This window comes from Labrus mixtus, chromosome 21 (genome assembly GCF_963584025.1).
Source record: "Labrus mixtus chromosome 21, fLabMix1.1, whole genome shotgun sequence".
In the NCBI taxonomy this organism is placed as follows: domain Eukaryota; kingdom Metazoa; phylum Chordata; class Actinopteri; order Labriformes; family Labridae; genus Labrus; species Labrus mixtus.
In genome coordinates, this window is record NC_083632.1 from 9,585,923 (window position 1) to 9,611,416 (window position 25,494).

General features: G+C 39.7%; 1 protein-coding gene across 4 annotated transcripts in view; it reads left to right on the plus strand.

Moving 5' to 3' along the window:
* The window catches only part of vti1a (vesicle transport through interaction with t-SNAREs 1A), a 117,993-nt gene that overhangs the window by 21,781 nt on the left and 70,718 nt on the right, over positions 1-25,494 (plus strand). For 2 of the 4 annotated variants that reach the window (XM_061028967.1, XM_061028965.1), the window contains exons 4-6: positions 2,028-2,105; positions 7,646-7,666; positions 14,478-14,562. In XM_061028967.1, the coding sequence (XP_060884950.1) occupies positions 2,028-2,105; positions 7,646-7,666; positions 14,478-14,562 (184 nt within the window). The remainder of the gene's footprint in view (positions 1-2,027; positions 2,106-7,645; positions 7,667-14,477; positions 14,563-25,494) is intronic. The other 2 variants (XM_061028968.1, XM_061028966.1) reach the window with 1 other exon arrangement.

The following is a 25,494-nucleotide window of genomic DNA, read 5'->3' on the forward strand; positions in this document are numbered from 1 at the left end:
AATACATACAAATTTAGTTTTATACAAAATGTGATCATTTAATAGATACATTTTTAGTACATGGACAAGGGGTACCAAATTTGTTAAATATGTATTTTTTATGCTCCCTATATTTTACATGGAAGAGAAAAAAAGAAGGGGAATAAAAGTGATTTAAAGATTTTTAAAAATGCACTGCAACTGTATGGCTTTAATTGTTGTTGTTTCCTGTTATACAATATAGTGCTCTTACAGTAATTATAAACTTAACCTGGTGAAATTTGTAAGTCACAATGAAAAAAACCTGTTACAAAAACATCTTTAAGAGCACATTTTGACATCGTGCTTCAGTGTAATGTGTATGGGGGTGGGGGTGGGGGGTTTTTGATTTGACTCTGCGCTGCCGATTTCCTCTTTTCCCCTCAGTGGGCGTTCTGTGGCTGGCTAAGGTCCCCGTGGTTCAGTATTGTTTGGGTGCACTCTTTATCTAATGGGTTTTTGTGGTCCAGGTCAATCAGGCCCTCGGTCTAGTCGGTAATTACTCCAGAGAACTGTGGCCCTCACCATCACGATAATAACAACCAAATCACATCAGCCATGACTTTCCACTCACTGCTCCAGATTATCAGGAGAGACCAACAAAAAAAAAAAAGAATCAACTGGCCCTGTTGTGATTGGCTCCAAAGTTATTTCAATCAAGGAACTTGATATGATCACTCTTGAGGTTGGAATTGTCTTTTTCAAGTTTGATTTGTGCTTTTCTTACAGAAGGTAGCATCAAAGTACAGTGTGCGGGAGCTTCTTCAAACTTTTTTTTTTTCTGATAATAAAAAGATACAGGGGAAAGATACTGTATTTGAGAGAAGAAAAAAAAAATGTCCCCACTAGGTAATTGGTGTTCCTTCACTGATTCTCTGACTTTGTTTTGTTTATTTTGAGTGCACAACTAAGCAAATATAGAAAATAGAAAGAATTTCGAGTGGAGTAAAAGTGATATTTTCATTCCTCTGCTTGTGTTCCGTCTTTGATTTTTGCCCACCTCCTGCAGCCCACCTAGAAACCTTGTCAAGGCAGGGAGAGAACGCGAAGGAGGCTTAGTAAACACTTTCTGTGTCTGCTTGCTGGTGTGTATTTAGTTTAGAGGGCATGCCAAGAGGCTGTTTTTTCCACGGGTCGGGCGTCTGTAAACAAGCGGTACAACGGCAGCCCACTCTTCGACAGTCGGAGGTGGCATGCTCTGAAGTGTGTATGAAATGTGTGTGTCTTTTTGTTTTTTTGTCTCCTTTTTTTTTTTTGGACATGGCATTCCCTCTTATTCCAGCCTATCTAGAGACAGAAAGAGAGAGAGAGAGAGAGTGAGAGAGAGTAAGGGTTTATATATGTGTGTGTGTGTGTGTGTGTGTGTGTGTGTTTGAGGGAGAGAGAGGCAACCCCAAATCCGATGGGCCGCCAATGGGTGATGAATTATTCCCTGTCTGAGTCTCAGCATTGGTGTTATCACAGAGCCTGCCACAGCACTGAGATGACAGCAGTGACAGCCCCCAGAAAAGATTTAGCACTGACAAGTGATACTTCCTCATAATACATCTCCACGGCCCTCTCCCCTGTCCCCCTGTTCCACAGCCTCTCCATGCACACGAGATCAGGGTTTTCATCCCTCAACTTATATTTGTTTAAGTGGGCAAGCTTGTTGGGGGGGGGGGAGTCCTTTCTGCCACTGCTGTGGCACAAGTGCACTAGGTAGAGTAGCTCACCTCGGATGGGAGGCATGGGCACAAACCTAGACATGTTGTTTTCAGTTCATGTGTTGCAGAGGTACACTAACCCACACAGAGACACGCATTCAGACAACCGGCAAGTGTGTCACTTGTCACCGAGTTCCATTAGGGGGCTCTCGTGCTTAAGGAATGCCTGTTGTGTTTTTTTGCATCGCCGACAGTACTAAGCCATATTTCCCCTCTTGTTTTTTCTCTTTTTCTCCTCTCCTCTGTTTCCCCTCTCCCTCTTCTTCTTTTTTGTCCTTCTTTCTCCTCCTCCTCCCCCTGCAGAAAAGGTCACGTATCGCCTACAGTGACGAAGTGCGCAACGAGCTCCTGGGGGATGACGCCAGCTCCTCAGAGAACCAGGTGAGGTGCTAATCAGGGGTCCAAACCCAACCACCAGTGTGGGTGGCTGACTGGCCCCTAGGGTGAGGAGAGGGGCCCCTTATAGGAGCCATCAAGAGCTGAGACCACAGTATTGTCACCAAGTCAAGCGGAAGGAACACTGTTTAATGCAAAGCTGGGCTGCTTGTGAGTGGGCTCAGGGCATGGGAGCAGTGTCTGGCCAAAGCCAGATTGTGGCCCACAAACACACACACACACACACACACACACACACACACACACACACACACACAGCTAAACATATACACACAGTCTAACACAAATTTCAATCCACTTTCCCACTGGCCTCCCCACTCCAACCGTCCCACAGCTGTTCTCCAGCCGGGTGTGGACTTAGGCCAATAAAAGACCCTCCATCAAGGTTCACACACACGCACACACACACACACACACACACACACACACACACACACACACACACACACACACACACACGCACACACACACACACACAGCCCTACAAAGTCTTGTTCACTGCTCTTTCTTTAAACTCCAAGGGTGGCCAACTTTCACAACGAAGATGCTCAAAATTAATAATGCATCTTCTGATATTGTTGACAACTGATATTAAAAAAAATACACACAATATTTTGATGCAGCACTTCCTTGAAATTAATCTTAAACCAGTACATATTTCTAATTTCTATGAAATCAAAGCCTTTGATTAAAAAAAAAAAAAAATCTCACATTCTTTTTGATTTCTTTATTTTTGGATCTCTTCTCTATCAACAAAGGCCTGATTGGTTAATTGTGTACTAAAAGACAAAAGACTGACATTTTTGTTTGAGTATCAGTTCAGCCTGTTGAATTGGCAGGATAGAAACAAGGGATAAAGAACACATTAGCAGTTTTCATTCATCGTCAGCAGTGGCTACAAAAGATTCATTCACAGCAGTTTTATGACGGCGGCAACGAAGACGGAACACAATTATCTCGCATTGCGATCTTAATGGGCCAAAATATGCTGCATGTTATTTTAAACCTTAGTTGTTTTGAATCAATGTAGAGCCGCATCAAACCGGCGATACATCAACGGACTCAGAAAAACAGCGTTTTAACATTTAAGACGCACTTACCTATTTCTCACCTGCACAGCTGCCACTCAAACGCAGCCACTCTCAACTCTGACCAAACGTCTTTTGACTAATTATATATTGCCTTTAGAATCGGCTGTCAACTCGGAGGGGTTACAGTGTCTGAAGGCAACACACATACACAGACGCACACATGCAAATAAATACTTTGCATTTCCAAACGGGCACTCTGGGAAAAAAAGAAGAAAAAAGACAAAGATGAATGCTCAAATGCATATTTACACATTTAGTCCCACAGTGCTTTAAGTGAGTATATTTAGATGATTTGCAGCCAAGCCAAGCTAAATAAAGTTGTTTGTGTTTTTCTTTTTCTTTTTTTTTTTGAACATTTTCCTATTTCCATTTCAATGATGACCCGTGAACTGCACATCTTAGAAACATATGTATCACGAGCCTCCATGTGTAATTGAAATGCATATTCCAGGCAAATTAGTGAGACACAAAAGTGACTCTGACATTTTCTGCACAAGTTGGAAGGAGAGTCGCTGTCAGAGATGTCACATTTGAGACACTGATGAGTTCAATCCAAACCCTGTCAAAGGGAAGCTGGAAAAACACACACATCCTATTGCCTTTTAAATCTGATTTCCTTTTCATTAAAAATGTAAACAAACATATTTAAAAGCCATATATATTATGTAGGATTGACACATCTCAAAGAAAAATGTTTGAATATTACTTTTTTAAAAGGCATTTGATCAACTCTGCATTACTGTTACAGATTTAAAATCACAATACTGTTTTAGTGCTTATTATTTAAATTTGAAATGTAGGTATGTTATTCATGACAATTATACTATATATTTATTAAATAATTACTCAATTATTTTGGTAATATTTATCATTTAAATATGATTTTGACTTTTTAAAATATTGGCTCTACTAAATAAAAAAAACAATGGGATGCCTCCTTAACAAATAAACGTACACACAATGTGTCATTCAACCTTTTTACAGCTCAATTCGTATTTGTCAGCTTACATAAAAATCCTAAATTAAATTCTGAAATTCAGTTGATCTTAATTAAATTAAAAAAAAAAAAGTAAAATATAAAGGTGTAATTTTTCGCTCATCTTTGAAAATGTAGGCCAAACCTGATATCATTAAAACCATATAAACTAAAGAAAGTGACTTGATGATTTTTCTAAAAAATGTGTCTTAAATTTATCTTTTTATACTCCTCATTATTCTTTTACAAAAAAAATATAAGAAGAGTGAAAATATGAATTTTTAAACCATACGTTATAAATAGTTAAATTTGGGGAAAACAGTATTAATTAGCTTTAAATGAGTCTGATGTTAGAATAGAAAAGTTGTGATTAAAACAGTTTATCTGAAACACTAACAAAGCCTGAGAGAGAGAGAGAGAGTTCATACTGAGGCCAGAAGCAAGTAAATAGATGATAGATGTTTTTCTTTTTCCCCTTTTTCTCCAAGGTGCCGTGTTTACCTCATTTTCATTTAAAAAAAAAGTTCCAGAGATAATACTTGTCTTGGTCGTGCTGTGAGTGGAGTGCTCGGAACTTCAGGCCTTTTTTTTTTTTATCTAACGAGACGGCGGCGATAGGAGAGGGGAAAAGATGGTGGGGGCCGGGGGCAAGTCGGTCAATTTAATTCCTGACGATCTGAAAGAGGTCAGGATCATTTCATATAGCCCTGGCTGAGCAGATCATTACCAGTCACAAATCTGTTGGTTACATGGCAAGGATTTATAGCTAAGTAAATAGGGGACCGTCATAAGTTCTGAAAATGGCGTGTTGGCCCTGCGATAATGGCTAAAGGACGATTTAATAGAGTTCGGCATTTATTTGTTATCTGTATGCGGACAGAGACTGAATTGGCACTATCGCTCGTTTTTTTTAATAATGTGGTAGGCTACTATTGCACATTTTTTTTCTTTTCTGTTTCCTTCTGCATGCAGCACACGCACACAGACACCCCACACACATACTCTCAGACACCACACACAAAGCAGCACATACACACCAACACTACACGGAATAGTTTCGATTTCAGTCACAGCAGAAGGCTTGGCCACAAGAGATTGTGCTGGTTTGAGCCGGCATGGACCAGATTTGACAGGCTACAAAGGAAGCAGATTACCACTTGTATCGAATTCCGTATTGGATAAAAAAAAATAAAAAAAAATCTTTTGTTTGAAAAAAAAAAAAAAAAAATTGCTGATTATCATAACAGAAAAATTGCAGCAGTGCAATTTTGAATACTGGCAGGCATCACAAAAACAGAAGGAAAAGGCGCTCATGCAGGAGTAATTATAACATTTACAATATTCAGTATTTACTGCTCTGTATCTCTTGAGCAGCGCGAGCACCGTTGGCTGTTTTTAAAGAAAAGGATGCCAAAAGGAAAAAATAAAGCTTGACAGGAAGAAACGCAGCTCAACATGGCACCTCGTATAGTTTTAACAAATCCTTCACGAGGACTTGCAATCAGTCAGGCGGCACAAATGAGCTCGAACAAGTTTTGTTTGGTACCCATTGACTGATGGGGGGGTGGTGGTGAGGGATCGCAGGATCCGCTGGGTTGTTTTTCAAGCCCCAAATAATCACATCCACAGTGTCGTTTTAAACTTTGGCCTCTTCAATAATGCATTCTTAGAGGGGAGTTGTTGCTTAAGTTAGAAGAAGACGGTTTCCATCCTTGAGTACGTCTCGTTCTAGACATTCTCAAGGAAGAGCTCTTTAGAAAAAAAAACATGCAATTATGCTTGTTTACCTCCCACGTTGCAGATATTGACAATATTTTTTTTATAGTTGCAGTATTCCAGTGATCCTTCATCGTTAAATATATATATATATATATATATATATATATGTTTTTCAATGGCAAAAAATCAAAAAAAAAAAGTGCATGAACTATTTTGAGATGCCTCGAAAATTTCCGGGGTGTGTCGTGCTGTTTGGAATGCAGCATTGTATTGTGGGAAGGACTGGAAATTTCTGTTTGTATTTTATATAGTAAACATTCCCCCTGCGCTGACAGTGTTTTCAGGCGATGTTAAATGAAGAGAGGTGAGATATGTTGGCAGTGCAGTTTCATAGAATAAGTATAAAAAGAACAGATGTTAAATGTAAGTTCTCTGATTTTATTTTGGTCTCGAGAGCAGGAAGAAGGAGCTGTTGCTTTAATTGCTCCACTTTGTAACTGTTTCTTAAATATGTACACACTTTGTGCCCCTTCTCCCAGCTGCTACTTTATCAAATCTTAAAAGTTTGCAATTAAGTTCATAATTGAAGATATAAAAACTTGCCTTTTCTTGCGCCTATTAACCAAAAAATAAAACAACACTGGAAGCAATAGTGGCTCTTAGCCTGCCTTAAGATCTGCTTCCCTCCAGTGTTGGCCAAGAAATGTGGATTTAAATAATGAAAAAAAAAAAATCCACTGTTTTAACGCTTTCAAATTAAGAAATCTGTCCTCCCCCATTTTTCAGCCAAACGTGTTGCATTCCCACGAGAAGCCCCATCCTTCTTCTTCTTCTTCTTCTTCTTCTCGTACAGCCCTCACTTAAGAACAGGCCAGGGTAGCAACCTCTTAAATCGTGATTAGGCATAATTAATGGCAAATGGGATTGTTTCCCTCCCTCGAATGTCTGATTCATTATCAGGGATGTAAGGGGTTTCCGGGACAGGGAATAGAAATAGCATTTCTTATTTACTTCACTTTAAATTTGCCATTCCCTTTCATCAAAAATGTATAGCTATGCTAAGATTCATTTTTCATGATCTGTGGCTGTCCCAATAAGAAGCCCTGCACTTGTATGAATGTATACATGGCTCACATGGTTTTCAACAGCATTCACCTTAAGTGAGAAGCGAGAGCTACATGAAAAAAAAGTGACAGGGTATCAGCATTGACAAACAGCGGTACAAATGGAATGGCTCAGCGTTTCTCCACCTCGGGCTCCAAAGGGCACATTCTTTCCTTTTCATCCATTTCCAGAGAATTCAGCAAAATGACAGATACAACACAATTCCCCCATTTAAACCTGTGACTGTGCAGACTCTCATGCACTTATTTTTTCCCCTTTCTCCCACTGTATCAGCTATTTTGACGTGACTTTTTTTGTTGATAATGATAGCTGATATCACAAATGGAGCGATCCATTCCCTCGCTTTGTTTCATGTGACAGCGCCAGGACTTGATCTTTGTTTGTTCAAAAAAAAAAAAAAAAAAAAGCGTTAAGCTTCCGTTTAATGTGTTTGTCTTGTGATTCTCCAAATGCTAAACGTGCAAACAGATAAATCGTCAGGGTTAATTCTGTACCCAGCCTCATGACTGCTCTTCCTCCTGCCATATTTCTACAGTTTTTTATCTCTCCCTCACTCTCTCCATCTTTTTTTTTTCTCTCTCTCTCTCTCTTCTCTTTCTGCCCTCGTGATGCAGCTGATAAAGTTGCGTGAAGAGGTAAGTGCTGCTCTGCTCTAACAATTTAAATTCTGCTTTCCCACTGAAATTTCAATTTGCCCTCCATCTGTCATGTAAGAAAATTTGAATCGTTTTTTTCAGTTGTTGCATGTTTGATTGAACAGTCAGAGATAATGGATTCAATGAAGATTAGGGTTCCCTTCCTCACATGTCAGAAAGTGTAGATAAGATAAAACCTCTGATACACCTGTCTAAGAATAATATTGATGAATGAAGTAAGGCAGAGAGTAGCTTCATTGAGTTCAGAACTTGATCAAGTTCTTACATTTAAGAGAGACTGTTGCTCTCCCTTACTGCCCTCACATAAGGCCTTCTTACGTGGTCACTGATACATTTTATTAATGTTTGATATTTTTCTTTTACATGGTGTTTAAGACCTATCATTCATTGTTACATTGATGTCGCTGCCATTTCCAACAGTTACCGTACTCAGTTCATTACATCTTAATGTTTTTCATTACTCATCATGAGCAACCTGCACGGCATGGAATGATTGTAACTGTTTTTGTCCATTTAAATGTGTTTACTGATTCTCAAATGAAATCAAATAACACCAGACAGACAACAAATCCAAGAAACATGCTAATGTCTAAATGAAACTCTTGAAACTGACCGGTACTGGGCCTGCTTTTGGAATACTGGTAGGTTTCATTTATACACTTTCAACACCTTAAAGGTAACTGATCTTGGTTGAGCAGATATGGTTAAGCTACAATGTGCAATCAGCAGAAACATGAAGCTGATAAGTTTCCTAACCCAGAAATGCTTTTTATGAATTAAGAACAAACTGTTACCACCGCTAGTCAGCATAAATGATGAATTACTATTCATATAATTTTCAAAGTGTTTAGTCTAGTGGGGCCCCATGTACAGAGGCTACAGTCCTCCAAGCGGGTGGCCCGGGTTTGAATCCGACCTGTTGCTCCTTTCCTGCATGTCATTCCCCACACTCTCTCTCTCTCTTATTTCAGACTTTATCCACTGTCCTATCTCTCCAATAAAGGCCCCAAAACAAACCTAATGAACTAGTTAATTTCTGATTGGGACATGCTGTGTTACTCTATCCACTACTATACTATGCTATAATGAGGTGGTGAACAAAGACAATGACAATGATGATGCAGTGGAACTGGTTTGGCAAGGTAGAATCAGTACTCACTGTCGCTGTTTCAACTAACTTTGAGTTTGTCCATTCATAATCAATAACAAATGAGCTTTATTTTAAGAAAGTTAAACTCCGAGCATCATTCAGATAGATGATGTGACGAGCATAAATATCCAAATGATCAGTCTGACAAAGCCTGAAGAATGATTTCATGTTCAGACGAAGTATTTTGTAGTATTTGTAGACCAGTAAGATTAGTCAAACAGTAAATGCTGATTTACATTTACTTTAAGTGTGATGTCATCTTTTAATAACACTGTGTCCTTGGTTAGGTCAGAAACTCACTTAAAAATCATGATGATAATGAAACTTACTTAGTAGATGTCACTTTATATTCATCATTTTAAAAACAAATAATGAAGGCTGTATTAAAAAAGAAAAGTACATTAAGCTCCATTTGAGGCAGGTTTTGTTTCTGTAGGTCACATTGTTAAGCTTGTCATTTGAAGCATGTCTTCACTTGTTTCCCTACAGTATGTTACAGTATGAGTGAGGCTATATTCATTCTACCACAGCAGAGTTCCTAACAAAGCATCAGCATTCACCAGAACTCAAAATTAAAAATCACCATCCTGGACCGGCTGTCATGTTATCAAACTATTTTTCTTTAGCTGCTCATTTGTTCATCTTCCCACCCTCTGGACCATATCCTGAGTACACCTGAGGTTCACAAAACATCTTGAGTTACTTCACCTGTCAGTCCCTTTTGGAATGACCCAATCTGTACAATCAGGGTTTGATTCTGCACCCCCCCCCCCCCCCCCCCCATCGCACTTCTCCATCGTAGTCTGTTTCTTCTCTTCCTGCATTTGAATCAAAGGCTGGCACAGCTTATACACACTTAAGCCTTGCTTTAAAAAAAAAAAAAAAAACTATACTTTTTTTTTTCTTCAGCTGAAAAACATGTTTAAATATTTAGCACCCATATTCACAGCTGTTTGACACTTGTAATTCCTCGTCTTACAAGTCCCAAACAAACGGCACAGAAGATCACACAGTCAGTCTGAATCACAGCTGTCATCATTATTCACTTTGACTCTCCCCCACCCTTATTGAAATAATAAGGAAATCATCTGAACTTTGGAAAATGGTGATAGTAACTGCCTGTGTTTGATATTGAAAAAAGGCAGGAGAGCATTAAAAGAAGAGGGGAGAGAGATTTTTTTCTTTTGAGCTACAGCTGCATTGTTCTGGGGCTCCCTGTTAATAACTTACAACTGAAGAGTGTTTCTTGACGCAAAAAGAAGCACAACAAAAAAACACAATTTTTCGAGGTTCCTATGAAGATCTTTGTTCAAAATGTAGGTGTCAGATGAAAAGGCATACATGCATAGGCAGAAACGGTGGTGCTGATGGAGGGGAGGGGGGGGGGGGGGGGGTGCACACTCAGAGATGCATAATATTTATCATATATTATTTTTAAATCCTTCGCTGGAAGCCACAAGACGATCAGAAATCATTTAGATTAGATCCTTTTAGTTTTTCTTAAGTGTAGTAATGGCAGAGTATTTGAGCTTGAATCTGGTGTGAGGGAATGTGTGTCTTTGCCGTATTCTGACGGTTTTGCATCGTTTTTTATCACGACCGCAGGGGTCAAGCCTTGATATGGGGGTGTGTAGCACAGTAGGAGCTGGCAGTAGACACTTTGGATTCCCTTCAGTAAAATCGCTGACAAGGGTCTCTTAGAATTTGCTTGCTAACCGGCACAGAACACCTGGATACATCCAGATGTTTTTGATTCACTTGTACCATTCAGATATGAGAACAAAATCTATTTCCAAGCGTCAAGAGTCTTCTTATTTTAGACCAATTTTGTAGACATAACGTGTCAATCAAAGATGTGTAGGATGTTTAGTTTTAATTGTACATGTTCCTTTTCATTATTTTCCACTGTGTCATCCTGTGTCCATGCCAGGATTGTTTCATTATTAGGGGCCATCACAGTGTGCCATTACTGGATTCTCTGTGGCTGAACTCTCACCCTTTCCTTCAGGTTCTGTCACCGTCAAACTCGGGGCGCATTATTCTAATGATCACACGCACACACACACACACACACACACACACATATATATATTTATACTCCCTCACTGCCACCACTACCCTCCAGCTACCCCTCACGCCCCCCCCCCCCCCCTTCCCTTCCCAACTCACACACCCAACAACGCACCTACCCACCCACCCACACTCACCCCTCCCCTCCCCTCCCCCTGGCCCTAAAAGAAGACAGAACGAGAGAGAGAGAGAGAAATTCAGGAGGAGAAAGCTTTTGAAGTGGCTTTCCATCGCAGTGAGTCTGCCGGCCGTCTCCCCGAGACGTGTCACCTTTGCCGAGAGGGAATAGGAAAATCACGTTTCGAATGGTAATGATAACATACTAATCACTTGAGCTCTTTGAAGAACCAGGGGAGTGCGCAATAGTCTGTCAGTATCCCCAGCTGCCTCATGCTCCCAGGCACACACAGGCACTGCAGCCATGGTCTAGGTGTATTAGCTTAAGCATTGCATGTCAATACGTCCCCTCTGATCCATAGGGGCTCATTATAGCCCAAGCTTGGTGTCTGTTTTCCTCCTATGTGTAGTTGCCACGATCTCTGTTGGTGCTATCACCCATGTGTCCTCACCCCAAAACACCAACCACAACCTTTACCAATAAAAAAAACCCACCACACCTTGCATCCTGTCCTGCTCACCGTTCACCATCCTAATCACTTTTCTTTCAGCAGCCAATTTTACCATCCACCCACCCACCCACCAGTTCTTCCATCCCTCCATCTTCCTCCCTCTGCCCTCCCTTTAACTATTCAAAAGTATCTCTGCAATTTTAAATGACATCTGTCAGCGGGCTCCGAGAAAAAGGAAGCAAGGGAAAGAAAAGAGTTCAGAGGGAGTTTTCTCCTCCCTGCTCTTTTTCCCCCATCCCTCTTATTGTCAAACTTTGAAAAGTGTGTCGTTGACTTTTTCTTTTCTCTCTCTCTCTCTCTCTCTCTCTCTCGCCACGTTTCTTTTCTCCATTTCCTCTGAGTGATTAGCTGTTACGCATTTTGACAGCCTTACCAAAACTCGAGATTTCACTTCTCCCCCCCCTGTCCCCTTCACTCATGTAATGGGGATAAACCCATGTCAGAGAGGCGGGTTGTCATTCGTTGGGTTGATTTTTTGAGTGTCAGATATGTTACATCTGATCAGATTCTTAACAGAGCATATTAGAAAGACCATCAAAACCTTAAACCAACAACATTGGAGTAAACATTTTGGCCTTCCTTGTTTTTGATGTTTTATGATCCTCTTCTCTGAATGCAGTTTGAATTTAATCAGAGCCAGTTCGTAGTTTTGATTTACACATGGACGGTGTTGCTACAGTGGACAACATGGGGGTATATACACTGTTTGAAGCTTTATTTAGATTACACGGTGTCTTATTCAATATTTGCTTAACATTTTTCTGAAAAAGTAGTAGTTTTGTTAAATTTAAACCATGCTCCAAAAAGTTTGTTTAGTATTGAAAGTCTCACCAGAGAAACTGTGATGATGAAATGAACAAAGTCAAGGAATCATTTCAAACAGTCAAACAGATGCTTCCATGGTTAGCCTCTCTGTTAGCACATCTATTTCTTTTAATGAGACTCTTATTTTATTAGATTTTAGGAATCCACGCAGTGAAAGGTCAGACACAGACCGAATCAGATTTAAAACGTAGATTTTTTTTGGGTGGATAAATGACAGTTACAGGACCTGGGAAATTATAATCTGAAATGACTGTCCAAAACATAGGCACATTCTTTAAAAGTGAAGAGAAACTTCTGGGGAAGAAAAAAAAAAAAATTCCATTGTTTGAAATTGCCAGTTTTTGGCAGTTTTTTGCAACCCCAACAAAAAAAACAGAACAGTCACTGTCTGTGAGTCATTTTCTGACTATTCTCTTGACTACCTGTGGCTGTTAGCTGAGATGAAATTAGGAGTTTTCTGATGTTTGCAGTGGGAAAAAATGATTTCAAATCAACTAGAAACACCATTCCAACATTTGTACTAAACCGTATACATACAACTGTTTAATATTAATGTTCTAGACTCAGCAACTCAAGTGTCCTTAGGCCAGACACTGAACCCTAAATTGCTCCCCTGGCCAGTGGTGGGAGAGTGCGTATAAATGGGAATAGTTAACACTGACGGCCAAATGATTATAGCATCATCAATGTGTGAATTGTTGTGACATGAGCGCTTTGAGTGGTAGTAGATGTCCAGTAGAAGATTTATAGCCTCATATAAGTACAGTCTATCTATAATTTACCGTTCACAAAACCCCACAGATTTGTTAAAACTTTTTGGTACAGGCAACATGCATATTCTATATAACTGAGTAAAAATAAAGCTTGCATTACTCATTTTGCTTGCATTCAGTATGATGGATGGATTTTCTGTACCACTGCTTATATACAAATAAATAATTATTCTGCTTAAAGAAAGGGCTTTGAAAAGCGAATTTAATGAATGTGGCCATTTCCGTTTAACTGCACCTTTATTGTATAGTTATCAATGCTTAGTGCAGTCATGGTTGTACAATGAAAACAACCCATAACCGTCAACCGCTACTATTGACAACTCTTAAGTTGCACCTCAAGGCCAACAGTCAACAGACCAGATCTCTTTTTTCTCGCCTTGCTCGTCAGACTTGAATTCTATAGCGATGCAGAAGAACCTAAACCAGAAGCTGTTATCCATTGATATATATATATATGTGTACGTGAGGTATTTCATGGGGTATCACCTTGATTCTCATAAACAACCACTTTGAAAAAATAGAGATCAAATTGCTTAATTAAGTATTTATGAACACATCTTTTCTAGATGTGCTCTGTGAACTGAACGCTGTCAATGGGCAGCCTTGTCAGTAGCTGTGAGTAAGCCAATGGGGGGTGGGGTGGGGGGGACTAGATGATGAATACTGTTGGAGTGCACTAATATGAATAAACCCAAAGCAGAAGGAAAAAATAATGTTTCTGTTTATTTGAGGGTAACTATTAAATTTTACATCTCTCTGTTGTTCATTTGATAAAGTTATGAAATTGTTAGGTTGGAAAAGGCTCAGATATTGTGATTTTTAATGGTATAATTAAAAGTAAAAAAACACTAGATGATGATATTCAAAGACAAATTTAGGAGGTATACGTGATTTCTCCAGTTGGAAGCCATAACTTGGACAAAAATTTGTATGCCTGGAATATTTTGAATACAATTTTATTTTAATTCTCTCCACCTCCCTTGCCTAACTTCTGTGTGTGCAGCAGACGCCTGAGCTGTGAAACAATCAGAGCAGGCAACACACCTCAAAGAACTTCTTGTTTTTATGTCCAAGATGAGGCAGCAGCACCTCTTACACTGTCACTCCCAACATGCATATGCTTGATATTCCATCAGCATATAACACATTGTCATCCATGAAGGTTATTGCCAACCTGGCTGTATTATGTTGTCGCTGTGGATGTGGTCTGTCTGTTTATGTGACAGCGTTGATGTGTTTCTTTGAAATGGGTCCCAGTCCTCTCAATCAATTTTTTTTTTTTCTGTGTTTGTTTCTCCAACTTTATATATTTTTTTCTCTCTCTCTCTCTCCATTTGTTGCAGAGAGCGCATCTGTTGGACAACACAGAGAAGCTGGAAAGGTCATCACGGAGACTGGAGGCCGGCTACCAGATAGCGGTAGAAACTGGTACGTATTCCTGTTTTGGATTGGGTTAGGAAATAGTCGGGATGGGTGGGTTTGAGGGGGTTAAGATAGTGGTGAGTGAGCGACAGCAAATTGTCTTGCTCATATGCGAGGTGGGTGGATATGTGTGTTTGTGGGGAGGGGGGGGGGGCGAGGCGAAACAAAAAAAAAACCTCTTCCTTGACGCCTGATGACATTTTTCTGGAGCACATCAAAGGCGAGCGACGGAGGGGAGAGAGAGAGGTGTACAGGCGGCAGATCGGGCGCCGCTTCTCCTTGCTCTGCTCCTGAAGAAATCTCGTGCATCTCTATGACTGTGTGTGTCTTTTTGTGTTGTCTATGTGTGTGTTGGTGGTGGTGGTGGTGGGTTTTTATTATTTTTTTTCCACAAACAGACAGGGGGGTCTATGAAAATAAACAACGTCAGCGTTCCTCCTGAAGTTCTTAATTCAGCGTAGAAGGAAGAAATAAAAAAAACACTATCACTTTCTAAATAAACCATCCAAAAAAAAAACCCATACAACTCCTTTTTTACTCATTATCAAGGATTGTTTTTATCTTAAAATAGGAGAAAAAAAAAAGCTCATTGGGATCTTAAATAGATTTAACCAGTTAGCATATTCCCCCCCCACCCCCCCCCCAGTCTTCCTTCCTGACAGTCACCACATTATCGAGGCAGAGTGTATTCCTCAGAGATGTATCAAAGCTCATTCTTGAAGTATCAACCAGCTTTCCGTGGCTTCCGTTGTAGTTTTGAAAAAGTTTGTCAATTTACACTATAATCGCGGGGTGGCTGGCGTGCGCGACATCGACAGATTTAATAATTCAAGTCAAGGAAGGTTCGCACACAGACCAGCTGCTTTTGATGTTCTCTGTTACTTGCATTCACAGATTCATAAATACAATCTACATTCTCTGCTTAAAAAGGTTGATTCAAATGCCTCAGATGATCCCGCCGTTTCCGAGTTTCTCGAGTGTCGGATTCTGCGACAGCTGACAGGTTTTTTTAAAATTCCACCCAGTCGTATCATTTACCAGACTGGCTTGTTTTTTTTTTTTTTTGATGTTTTCCTTCACAGCTTGGTTGGTGTTAAAGAAGTGGGCCATGGCTAACATTGTTCACTACCTACTGGGACCGTCGGTTTTCCTGCCGTAGTCGACCACATGCCCCTTGACCTCTATGTCACTGGTGGCCGTCTCATCCGCTGTGTGTGTGCGGCTAGCTAAGAACAATGCTCGTTTATCTCGCCTCGGTCCCACACACTTGGCTTGGTCCACACCAGCTGGGTCTGTGTTTGTGGTATGGTGGGGAGGCTCAGCCCCGCGCCTTTAATCCATGACCCTTTCCTTTTGCTCTGCTGTCGATACCAACCCTCCGCTCAGATGCACAACCTGAAACGGCAAAGTCCGTGGGTCAAACAGGGAATACATCGGCACAAAGAATGAAGATACACAGGGAATATGCGCACCAGTCTAATTACTATACAAGCTGAGCTCTCAAATTCAACACAAACTCTGGACAGCGGCCATATTGATCTCCTGGTTTTTAAGGTTAAGGCTGAGTTCACGTTTTGATTCCGTATTCAGTCTTTAATTTTGAGCTCTTCACCCAGCTCAAGAAATGTATTTATTTTTGTGGTTTCCATTGTTGCGTTTCACACTTCTTCTCCAGACATCTTACGCAAACTTTGCTCTATCCAGATACCAAAGTTCTCAGAGGATTGTAACAAATCGCACATTTAGGATTGGGATTTCTTTTTGCCAACTCTAAACTGTCTCTTTTAGTAGTTTACTTTTGGAACAAAAAGAATCTTAGTTAAATAAATAAAAATCAAAGTGTACCACATTATGAAAATGGCATTGGCGGTTGTTGAGGAGTAATCTGTGAGTCATAAAGCATAAAGGTGTAGCAGCCACAGATGTTAAACAGGAATAATTACAGCGTTAAGAGTTTCTCCAATCAGACACTCTCTAGTCATTGTGCAAACACTTTTCTTGCCACAAAAACCTTAACTCCACTCAGACATCTGAGTTGTACTTTTTTTTACCAAGAGCAGTTTAGCGTCATTATTTTCCATGTAATTCAAAGTAAGATTCTCTATCCACAATGACACAGTCACCCTTAAGAGCCGTAATTGACCAATGGGGGAAGTGGAAGTAAAAGACATTTTATTTCAAAGAGATAGATCCTGAACAAAGAAATGGTGCAGAAACTCAGCTTTGCCCCCTTTTCCTCTTCAGTGTCGACAATATATCTCTTAATGACCAGGAACAAAAAAGCCAGGATGCTTCTAGGTCACATTTAAGGAGAAAAAGAGAGGACTCTTAGTTCTAAGAAAAGACGAATCTTCACAGAGTACCATTTTATCAGATTTGAGCTTTTTTTCTTCTTCTACCATTCTCAGTATCCCCAGTGTATTTAGCAAAAACAAAGGCTTGCCAAAAGCCGTGAGAGCCCTCACAGGGAAATAGAGGAGACTCTTTGGACATACAGAGCTATTTACCACACGCACACTCAAGAAGCAGGGACCTCTGTTTGTCTCATAAATAAAGTATAGAACTTCATTAGTGAGGAGCACTGACTTAAAAGCCCAGGCAGAGCAACAAGCAGACATGGGGGCTAGCCCAGTTAAAGAGGGCCCTAAATAAAGAGGGAGGGCATGCAGTTAGCCAATTTAACTACATTTGAGTCAGGGGCATTTGAAATGCCCAAATGCGGAGGCTTGACTGATGCTAAAATCAAAGACATGGCTTTTTGAGTGCTTTCCTCTGCAGTTAAAAAAAAAAAAAGACTTTGAATGATTTATGATTGCTTGTTGAGAAATAAATGGCATGTCAGATTAGACATCGAAGTTGCAATGATTATTTTCTCCACCTTTTTGATTATAATTCATCCAGGGGAAGAGAGTTGACACAGTGATTGACAGTTCATACAAAATAAGGCTTAAAAAATGTTCCCTCCAAATCCTTTTATGGTTAAAAAAAATCCAATGTTTTGTATTCTGTTATTATTGTTATTATTGTTAGAATGGAGTATATTCTTAACCTTAGCCTAGGAAAGCCTTTGCCATTGACCTGTAAATCGTTCTAGCACATTCATTGTAATTGTAAATTTAAAAGTAATTGAAAACTTTCTGAACTTACATTATGGGCTCATTGTAGCTGTAGTTTACTGGTGCTTCAAGCTTCTGTAGTTTGGTGGCAGGGACATGACTTGTATAGGGTTTCATTTTAACTTGTCTTTAGTTTGTACTATTATAAAATAATGGATGCATTTCTGAAGCATGACTTTAATAAAAGAACAATTCAGGAAATCAACCAGAAAATGTGGAGTGAATCTACTTTGAAAATTCATCCCCCTTTATGCTTGTTCAGTTGACACAAATAACTTAGCAATGGCAGCAGAAATGAGCTGCAGAAACAAAGACTGAGACAGACAAAAGCGTTGCTACTCTGCATTTTAAAGGTGGCCAGCAAGAGGCTGAGAACACTTCTTAGGCGAGTCGTCTTGGTGTTTAGGGGCCTGTAATCAATCCTGCAAAATGAAAACAGCTCATTAGGGATTGATTTCAGTCCCGTTCAGATAAGCAGAGAGGGCCGGGGCTGGCCCCTTGGGGGCCACAGCCGAGCCCAAAGTTCACGCCATGCCAGGTAGAGAGCAGCACCGCAGGCTATCAACTTTATTAGGATGGAGATAAGCTGATTAGACCTTGTCAATCAAAGGTGCCAGCGACTCAATCATGATCCAGGGGACTTTTCTTTCGTCTCTCTTGTTTTCTCTCTCTCCCCTCTCTCACAATCTCCCTCTCTTTTTGTGATAAATCATTGAAGCGACCAACAAAGTGGCAGCCATCGCTGGGCTAAGCTAAGCAGCCCTGCAGTTGTCACCAAGGCAGACACACAGGGACCCTGTGATGATGTGACGACTATATTAAAGACTACATCAATTTGTTTTAGAGCAGTTTGATTTTCAACTGCAGTGGTATTAAACGAGAGTAGGAGGGGGGGGGGAGAAGGGAGGGCAAGTGCGTCGGCATCATCGAACATGATTCCAGTGGCAGAGCAAGGGGTGCTGGGACGGAAATAAAAAAAAAAGATAAATGACAGAGTGACGAGAAATAAATAAATATGTTTTTGTAAACATAAAAAAAAAAAAATCTTCATGGCTCCCTTTTGAAGCGGAGTGTGGCTTTGAGTCTTGCTGAGAGTCCATGGGCGCTGGAGTGGCCCAGTAACACAGCACACGTTTGTCCCGACTCTCTATCTCTCCCCCTCCATCTCCGTCTCCGTCTCTGTTTCTCTCCCACTCACTTTATTACTCCCTGTTCTCTCTAAAGATCAGACTCCATGATTCTTTTGGTGCTGGGCCACCAAAGTGGCGTCACTCCTCAAATCCATAAGCAAACACTTAAGCGAATGACACAATCGGTTACATTTATTGAGAAAGGCCTTGTGCTATTTTAGGCTGAGGCTATTATTAGCTATGACAAAAAAAAAAAAATCGTTCTTCAATATATACAAATTCAGAACATTGAGCACAATAACATATTTTTTAAATGTAATATTAAACATATTACTAGTTATTAAAAAATAGTTTTAATTATTCTCCCATAAGGTGTAAATATAGTGACCATAGTTCTTTAAAAAAAACAAAAAACAATAGCTTTAATTTTTTCCTCAGCATAATTTTTACGGATTGATAAAATAAAATAAAAAATTAATTCAACCTTTTTGACTTGCTTCAGCGCTAAAACTTTTATATTTTTATTTGTTGAGGATCTTATTTTGTGTCCCTACATGAATGAATTGTTTGAATTGTACACCGTCTATGTATACAATCTAAATATCATTAACCTAATACTTAGTTTTTTCTTACATTAGTATTGAGTTTATTTTCTCTTTTCTACGATATATAGTTTTCATATTATAGAATATCTGTCTTATTTCTTCTTAAGGTATAGTCTCGTAAATCACTTCTTCTTCTACTAGGTTGGTAAAATCATAGTTTTGTTATATTCTAAAAAGAAAAGAAAGTAAATTGATAGATCTTTGATTACTGGAGGAGAGGGTTCAGACTTTAATATTTCACAGCTTGAGTTTTCAGTTGAGGAGAATGGAGGCCTTAAAAAAAAAAATCTTTCAAAATAATATTTTTCTGTTGCTTTGAAAAAAAGGGAAAAATAAGTATTACAGAGACCCCAAAAAAATTCGCTTGAAACCACATTTCCTAAATATATATGCTCCAACGCATAACATCTCGCTCTCAGAAAATGTAGCCGTGGGTGAGCTGTTTATCGGTAAACCCCCGGTGGATGAAAGGCGTAGCAATAATGATTTTTTCTCTCCTAATCGGACCTTGTCAGCAAGGCGTCTTATCGTGGAGAGGAAAATGACACCGATCCTATCGAAGAGCCTGGAGTCCGAGTCGGCGGCGTGTGTCCCCCCCAATCATGGCCGGCCGTGGCCTAGCCGTATCTAGCGCCGCCACAAACGGCGAGCGACGCTTTTTTCATGTGGACTTCAAAAACGTCGCGAGTCATTAAAATTGCACCCGCGTTCGGCAGCGGGGATCAGCCGCTCTGGAGCGAAAATGGGATGTGGGAAGAGGAGACTCGCTAAATGTGTTAATTCCATCCTCACATGTTTAAGGCTTAATTTTAATCTGTTTGAGGGAGGAGGAGGGGTGGGGGGGTTTGTTGGGGGGCGATTGGAAAGAGGGGCGGGAGGGGCAATGAGAAAGCCTCGCACTGCAATAAATCGCCATTATCTTTGACACCCTAGGACTCAGCTGTTCCAGGGATTTAGGGGTCCACTGGCAACAGTGTATATCGGAGGGCATGAAAACACTGTTTACGCTTGAACTGCGGTAGCTAAGGTGCAATCACCAGTTTCAGGCTGCTCAGACAAAAGGCCTTACGCGCACAATGGCCCCGCTAGCATACGCACCCCTCAATGGAAGAGCTGAACCAACAGACTCGAGTATGTGTTTGTGTGTGCGCGCCTGTTTCCCTGTGTGTTCCCTGTGCATCGACAGGTGCTGTCGCGACAATCCAAATATTAGCTTAAGCTAAGTCCATCTGCTAAGATGCCAATAAGTGAAACGTTTGTTCAAAATTTAATGAACAGAAAAGCAAAGATGGATGTCTATCAACATTCTCTGACTGAATAATCACAGATCATGAGTCCACCACCACCACCACCACCACCACCACCAACAAGAACTATTAGCCTCCTTGACTCCCTCAGTGTGTTGGGTCTGCACAAGGTGTTAGCTAGCATTAATAAAATTAAAGGGAAAATCTAATAATTAGACCTTTAGTCAGTTATTAGCTCCAACAAGGCTCTCAATATAATGAGACTCTTGGAAGTAATGATCTGACTAGAGAGCTCATTGGAGCTTTCAGGGCTTAAACAAGAGAGGAATGTAACTCAGAGAAATGTTAGTTTTCCATTCCGCAATTAAAAGTCTTAACTCTAAAAGATTGATTTTTATATTCATGCGAGAACTCACGCGAGACACAAATTTAGTGGAACATTCAAATATTTAACATAGGTCTTTAAAAGTCTTGCATAGCTTTTTACACATTTAAACATCAGCCGCCTGCAGCTTTACACTGCTTGGTGATTGGTTTGTTGAGTTAATACCAGAGATTGAGCAGGTAACTTGAGCTCCAGTGTCACATTTATTAGAATTCTAAACCAACAACATCAGCATTGTTTAAGAACATGTTTTACATTACGCAAACAATGTGATTTTCTGAATAGCAGACCATAAGGAAAGTCCAAAACCAGGGCTAATGTGACAAGTTGTTTGTTTACCACCATTCCAATACAAACGAGCTAAATATAGGAGCTATTCATTTCTTTAAAAAAGGATATTTCTGCTTTTATAAATGCAAAGAATCACTTGTTGTTAACCTTGAAAATAAGGTGATTTCAACGCAGTTCATAAATTGGTCTATATTCTGGATCAAACCTCGTCCGAATCATTTATTGATATCATCTTATCTCCAAAAAACGAAATACCCTCCAATGTCTAGATAGTGGTACGCCACTATATCTTAAAAAGACACCTTCGGCCCAACCTTAAATCAGACTCTTTTAATTCTATTTTTAGGTTACAATTACTAAAAAGATACCCCCTGCCTTCTTGCATGCAGGAGAAAAAAGTGTAGCGTTGACCTCTGGCTGACACAGAAAAAAAAGCAGAGGGAGGAAGAGAAGCGAAGGAGGGTGGTGATGGTGATGGGGGGGCGGAGAAAAAGAAAGCAGCAGAAAGCGCGACAGAGTGGAGAGAGCTAAGACAACAACTGTGAAGAGCCGCACAGGGTTAAAGAAAAACTGTTTCAGAAGGAAATGGCAGACAAAAGCGAGGACTTGGAGCCCCTACGGGCGCTTTAAAAGAGCCGCTACTTCTGAGGCGCTGAAATATTAAAAACAGAAAGGGAGAACCAACTTAAGAAAGAAAAAAAAGAAAAGAAGAAGAAATATTGAAATAAAGTAAAAGGATTGGAAGTGAGAGAGAAATGTGCCACCTTGTCACCCGAGGACGTAAATCAGAAATCTTAATTCAGTGATGAGAATGACGCTGTGGATGACAAAAGGATTGATGGCAGTTAAAACTCTAAAAGGAGGAAGAGAAAAGAGGAGAAATGTTTTAGGGTCCGTGTTGATAAGCTTTCATAAAGGACCAAGAGATCAAGATGTGTGGAAATGAAGCAGCCACAGAAAATGATTTCACATCGTGGAACATGCTTACAACTAGAGGGGAAACAATCTCCTGGCTGTGATTTGAAGCACTTACTTCATTTTAGTTTTTTAGTTTTTTTTCTACAATGTATTAAGGTGAACTGTGCTTTTCATTAAATCTATGATATTTGAAGGGGAGGGCTACAGTGTGAGTCAAACCACCATTAGCTGTGTGTGTTCACACTCTCAGGTCAAGCTGACAGACAGAGATGGAATTTTTTTTTTAAACATAGATTTAGAAGTTTAAGAAGAGAAATTGTTAAAGGGGGCGTGGCTCTTTTTCTCTTTTAACTTTGCTCAAAGCTTTATAAAATGACAACAGTAGTTTTCAACCAAATCTGCCATGCCTCTCATACGTCATAGTCTCTGTGCATGCTTTTTTTTTTTTTTTTTTTTTTTAAAGGATTTTATAACTTTGACAGTCATCATTGAAATATAGTAGTTATTTTATTTCTCTGGATTTGTGTTAAGTTATCAAAGATATATTTTAGGGAATGGAAGAAATAGATTTTTAATTTGTAATCTGTGAAAACCTGAAATAAATAAGAGACTTCATTGTTTTTCACCTGATTGACAGCTTATATTAACTTTATAAAACTTTAACATTTTATTGAGACCTATCTAAAAGCGAGCCTGCTTATAAAAGAAACAATAATCAATTTTTTCAACATAAATACATGAACAGGTAAATAAATGTCAGATTAAAAGTAGTATTCAGACTGTCACACTAAGTTGTTAATGAAGCTTGTAACCCAGCTAAGTGCTGATGACGTTTAATGTTAACAGTCTGTTATCATTCATTTAAAGATTTTTACATTTTAGATTTTATTCATTATTATTGATATTTTAAAGCCTATGTGTATTTACTATTACCATTTTAAACATGGCTTGTTAGCAAGTAAGAAATACAATTTAATCAATTCATTAATTTAATGATTAAATGCTTTTAAATAAACCACCTATTGTTTGCACCGTGCCATGGCCATTGCACTTAATTACAAATACTTTATTTGTAGTTTTGTAGTTTTTCCCGTCACGTTCATCAGTAAACAAAACCTGTAATGTACACAGCACCACCATTTCCATAATTGTAATAGATTTGTTTTTCATTTTTATATTCTCCCTAAAAATATTCTCAATAAAAAATATATCTATATCAGCGATTTGCCAGTGTTAACACAGGACTTAAAAATAAATACAAGCATTTTTTTTTATCAACTTATCACAATAAAACAAAACCAGATATGATTCTCTTCAGACCAGAGAGTAATTAATTATTTTTTTTAAATGATTTCTTTAAACGTCATTTCATGTGCTTATGGAATTTAAGTAATTATGGTTGATCACAGTGAAAGATGAAACCATTAAAAGTCACATTACATTGTTTTATATGATGTAAGTGAAACTAGGTTTAAGCTCACAATGTTGATGCTTTTGAGAAACATTGAACTGCTTTATATATATTATTTTTGTCTTTAAGCAAGGTATTATTAGGTTATTCCAAAGCCATTTCCACAGCTGGGGACTTAATCCAAAGGTCTGTGAGGAAACAACAATGACTTCTCTTTAGCTAAAGATGCTGAAGCTGCTGCTTTGTTGTCGGAGTCATTTAGTGAATGCACCGTGTCAGTTCGCTCATAGTCACACAGATGTTTTTCAGCAGCACAGATAGAGACCCTGTAGCTTCACGTCTGCATACTGCTGTGTGCCGCCTTTTTGGGTTACAATAGGAAAAGCTTGTACTCTTAGATTTAAATTACTCTGTCAAATTTAAAAAAAAAGTATAACAGCTCGTGATCCCTTCAACTGCAAGTGTCGACTCCAGCCTTGAGGATCATATTTGATCCCGTGTTAGCAAACCTTATAGGGGCTAAATGCAGTCATTAGCTCTTTATTAATGTGAGTCTTCTGTAGAAGTTCCCCAAGCCTCCCACCCTGCAAGACACACAATTATACTGTACAAACACAGTGAAGCACATTAGCCGTCTCCGTCTGTCCTTGCTCCCTTTTTCCTCAACGCTAGCCCCCAGGAGCACCCCCACCCCCACCCCCTCCCTTGTCAAAGGAGCTTCCTCCTTGGCTGTCCCGTGCCCATCAGACAGGGTACCCGCCCGTTTAAGACACCCGGGGAACATGAAACGGAGCCGGGCCGAGATGTCAGCTGGTTGCCCCATCTGCCAGTCAGTGGGACGGTAAAGCTTTTGTCCTGGGGGGTAACCTTAGGAGTGCTCTGCGTGCTGCTCGAGCACATTGGTGCACGCGCACGTGTGCGTGTTGCTTTGGGAACAGGAGAATCTGCATCTCAGTTATGAGCAAACTTGGCCACAAACACCATGCTGACTTTGTCCTTTTTTTTTTTAATTTGTGTGACTTCAGCATGTCACAAATTGAGCAAAAAAATTATCCAAATTTAAATCGGTATTCTTTGGTGTCACATCAGTTTAAAAAAAAAAGAAAATCATTCATTACACAAATTTGAAATGGCAGAAATTTCAAGGGACTCTCATATGTAGGTCTGAAAGAATTGCTGGACTGAAGTTAATTGGTCTCATTTCTCACTTCTTCTGGATACCACAGTTGTTGCAGCACACATCAGAATTTTAAATTGCCTGGAACTTGTCTCTATCCTTTTTCCTGTCCCCCTGTTAAATAACATAACCTTGACAGTACAAACAGTTTGACTCCCATATAAATGTACCAAGGCGCTGAGTGGAAGGAGGCTGGGTGGCTGGTTTGAAATGCATTCTCTCGTTCGGTAGATAGGCCGCGCCCTTGAGCTGCTTTAGGCTGGGAGGCGCCGCTTGTTCTCACTGTGAGAAGGTGCTGAAAGGGGGCCTCTGTGCACGCAGGGATGCATGTACATAATCCTTTGGACGGGTCTATGTGAGCCCAAGAGTTCCTAAAAAGAAAATGCAGCAAGAACTTATTTATTTAGCACTGAGTTGTGCTTTTTTGTAGTCGTGCCTGTCAAGGATATCAGCACAAGTTAATACGTGTGCTGCTGTAAGTGTGTCTGGGTGTGTTTGTTTCCTAGTAACAAGCGCACGTGGTTCGCACCTCAGTTATTAAAGTCAGATAAAATGTGATTTATAACAACAAAGTCATCCCTTCCTGTGCTTTTATCATTTAAAGCCAACTTTGACTGTTGTCTGCCTTGTAGAAAAAAAAGCTCCCCTTAAGTGGTCT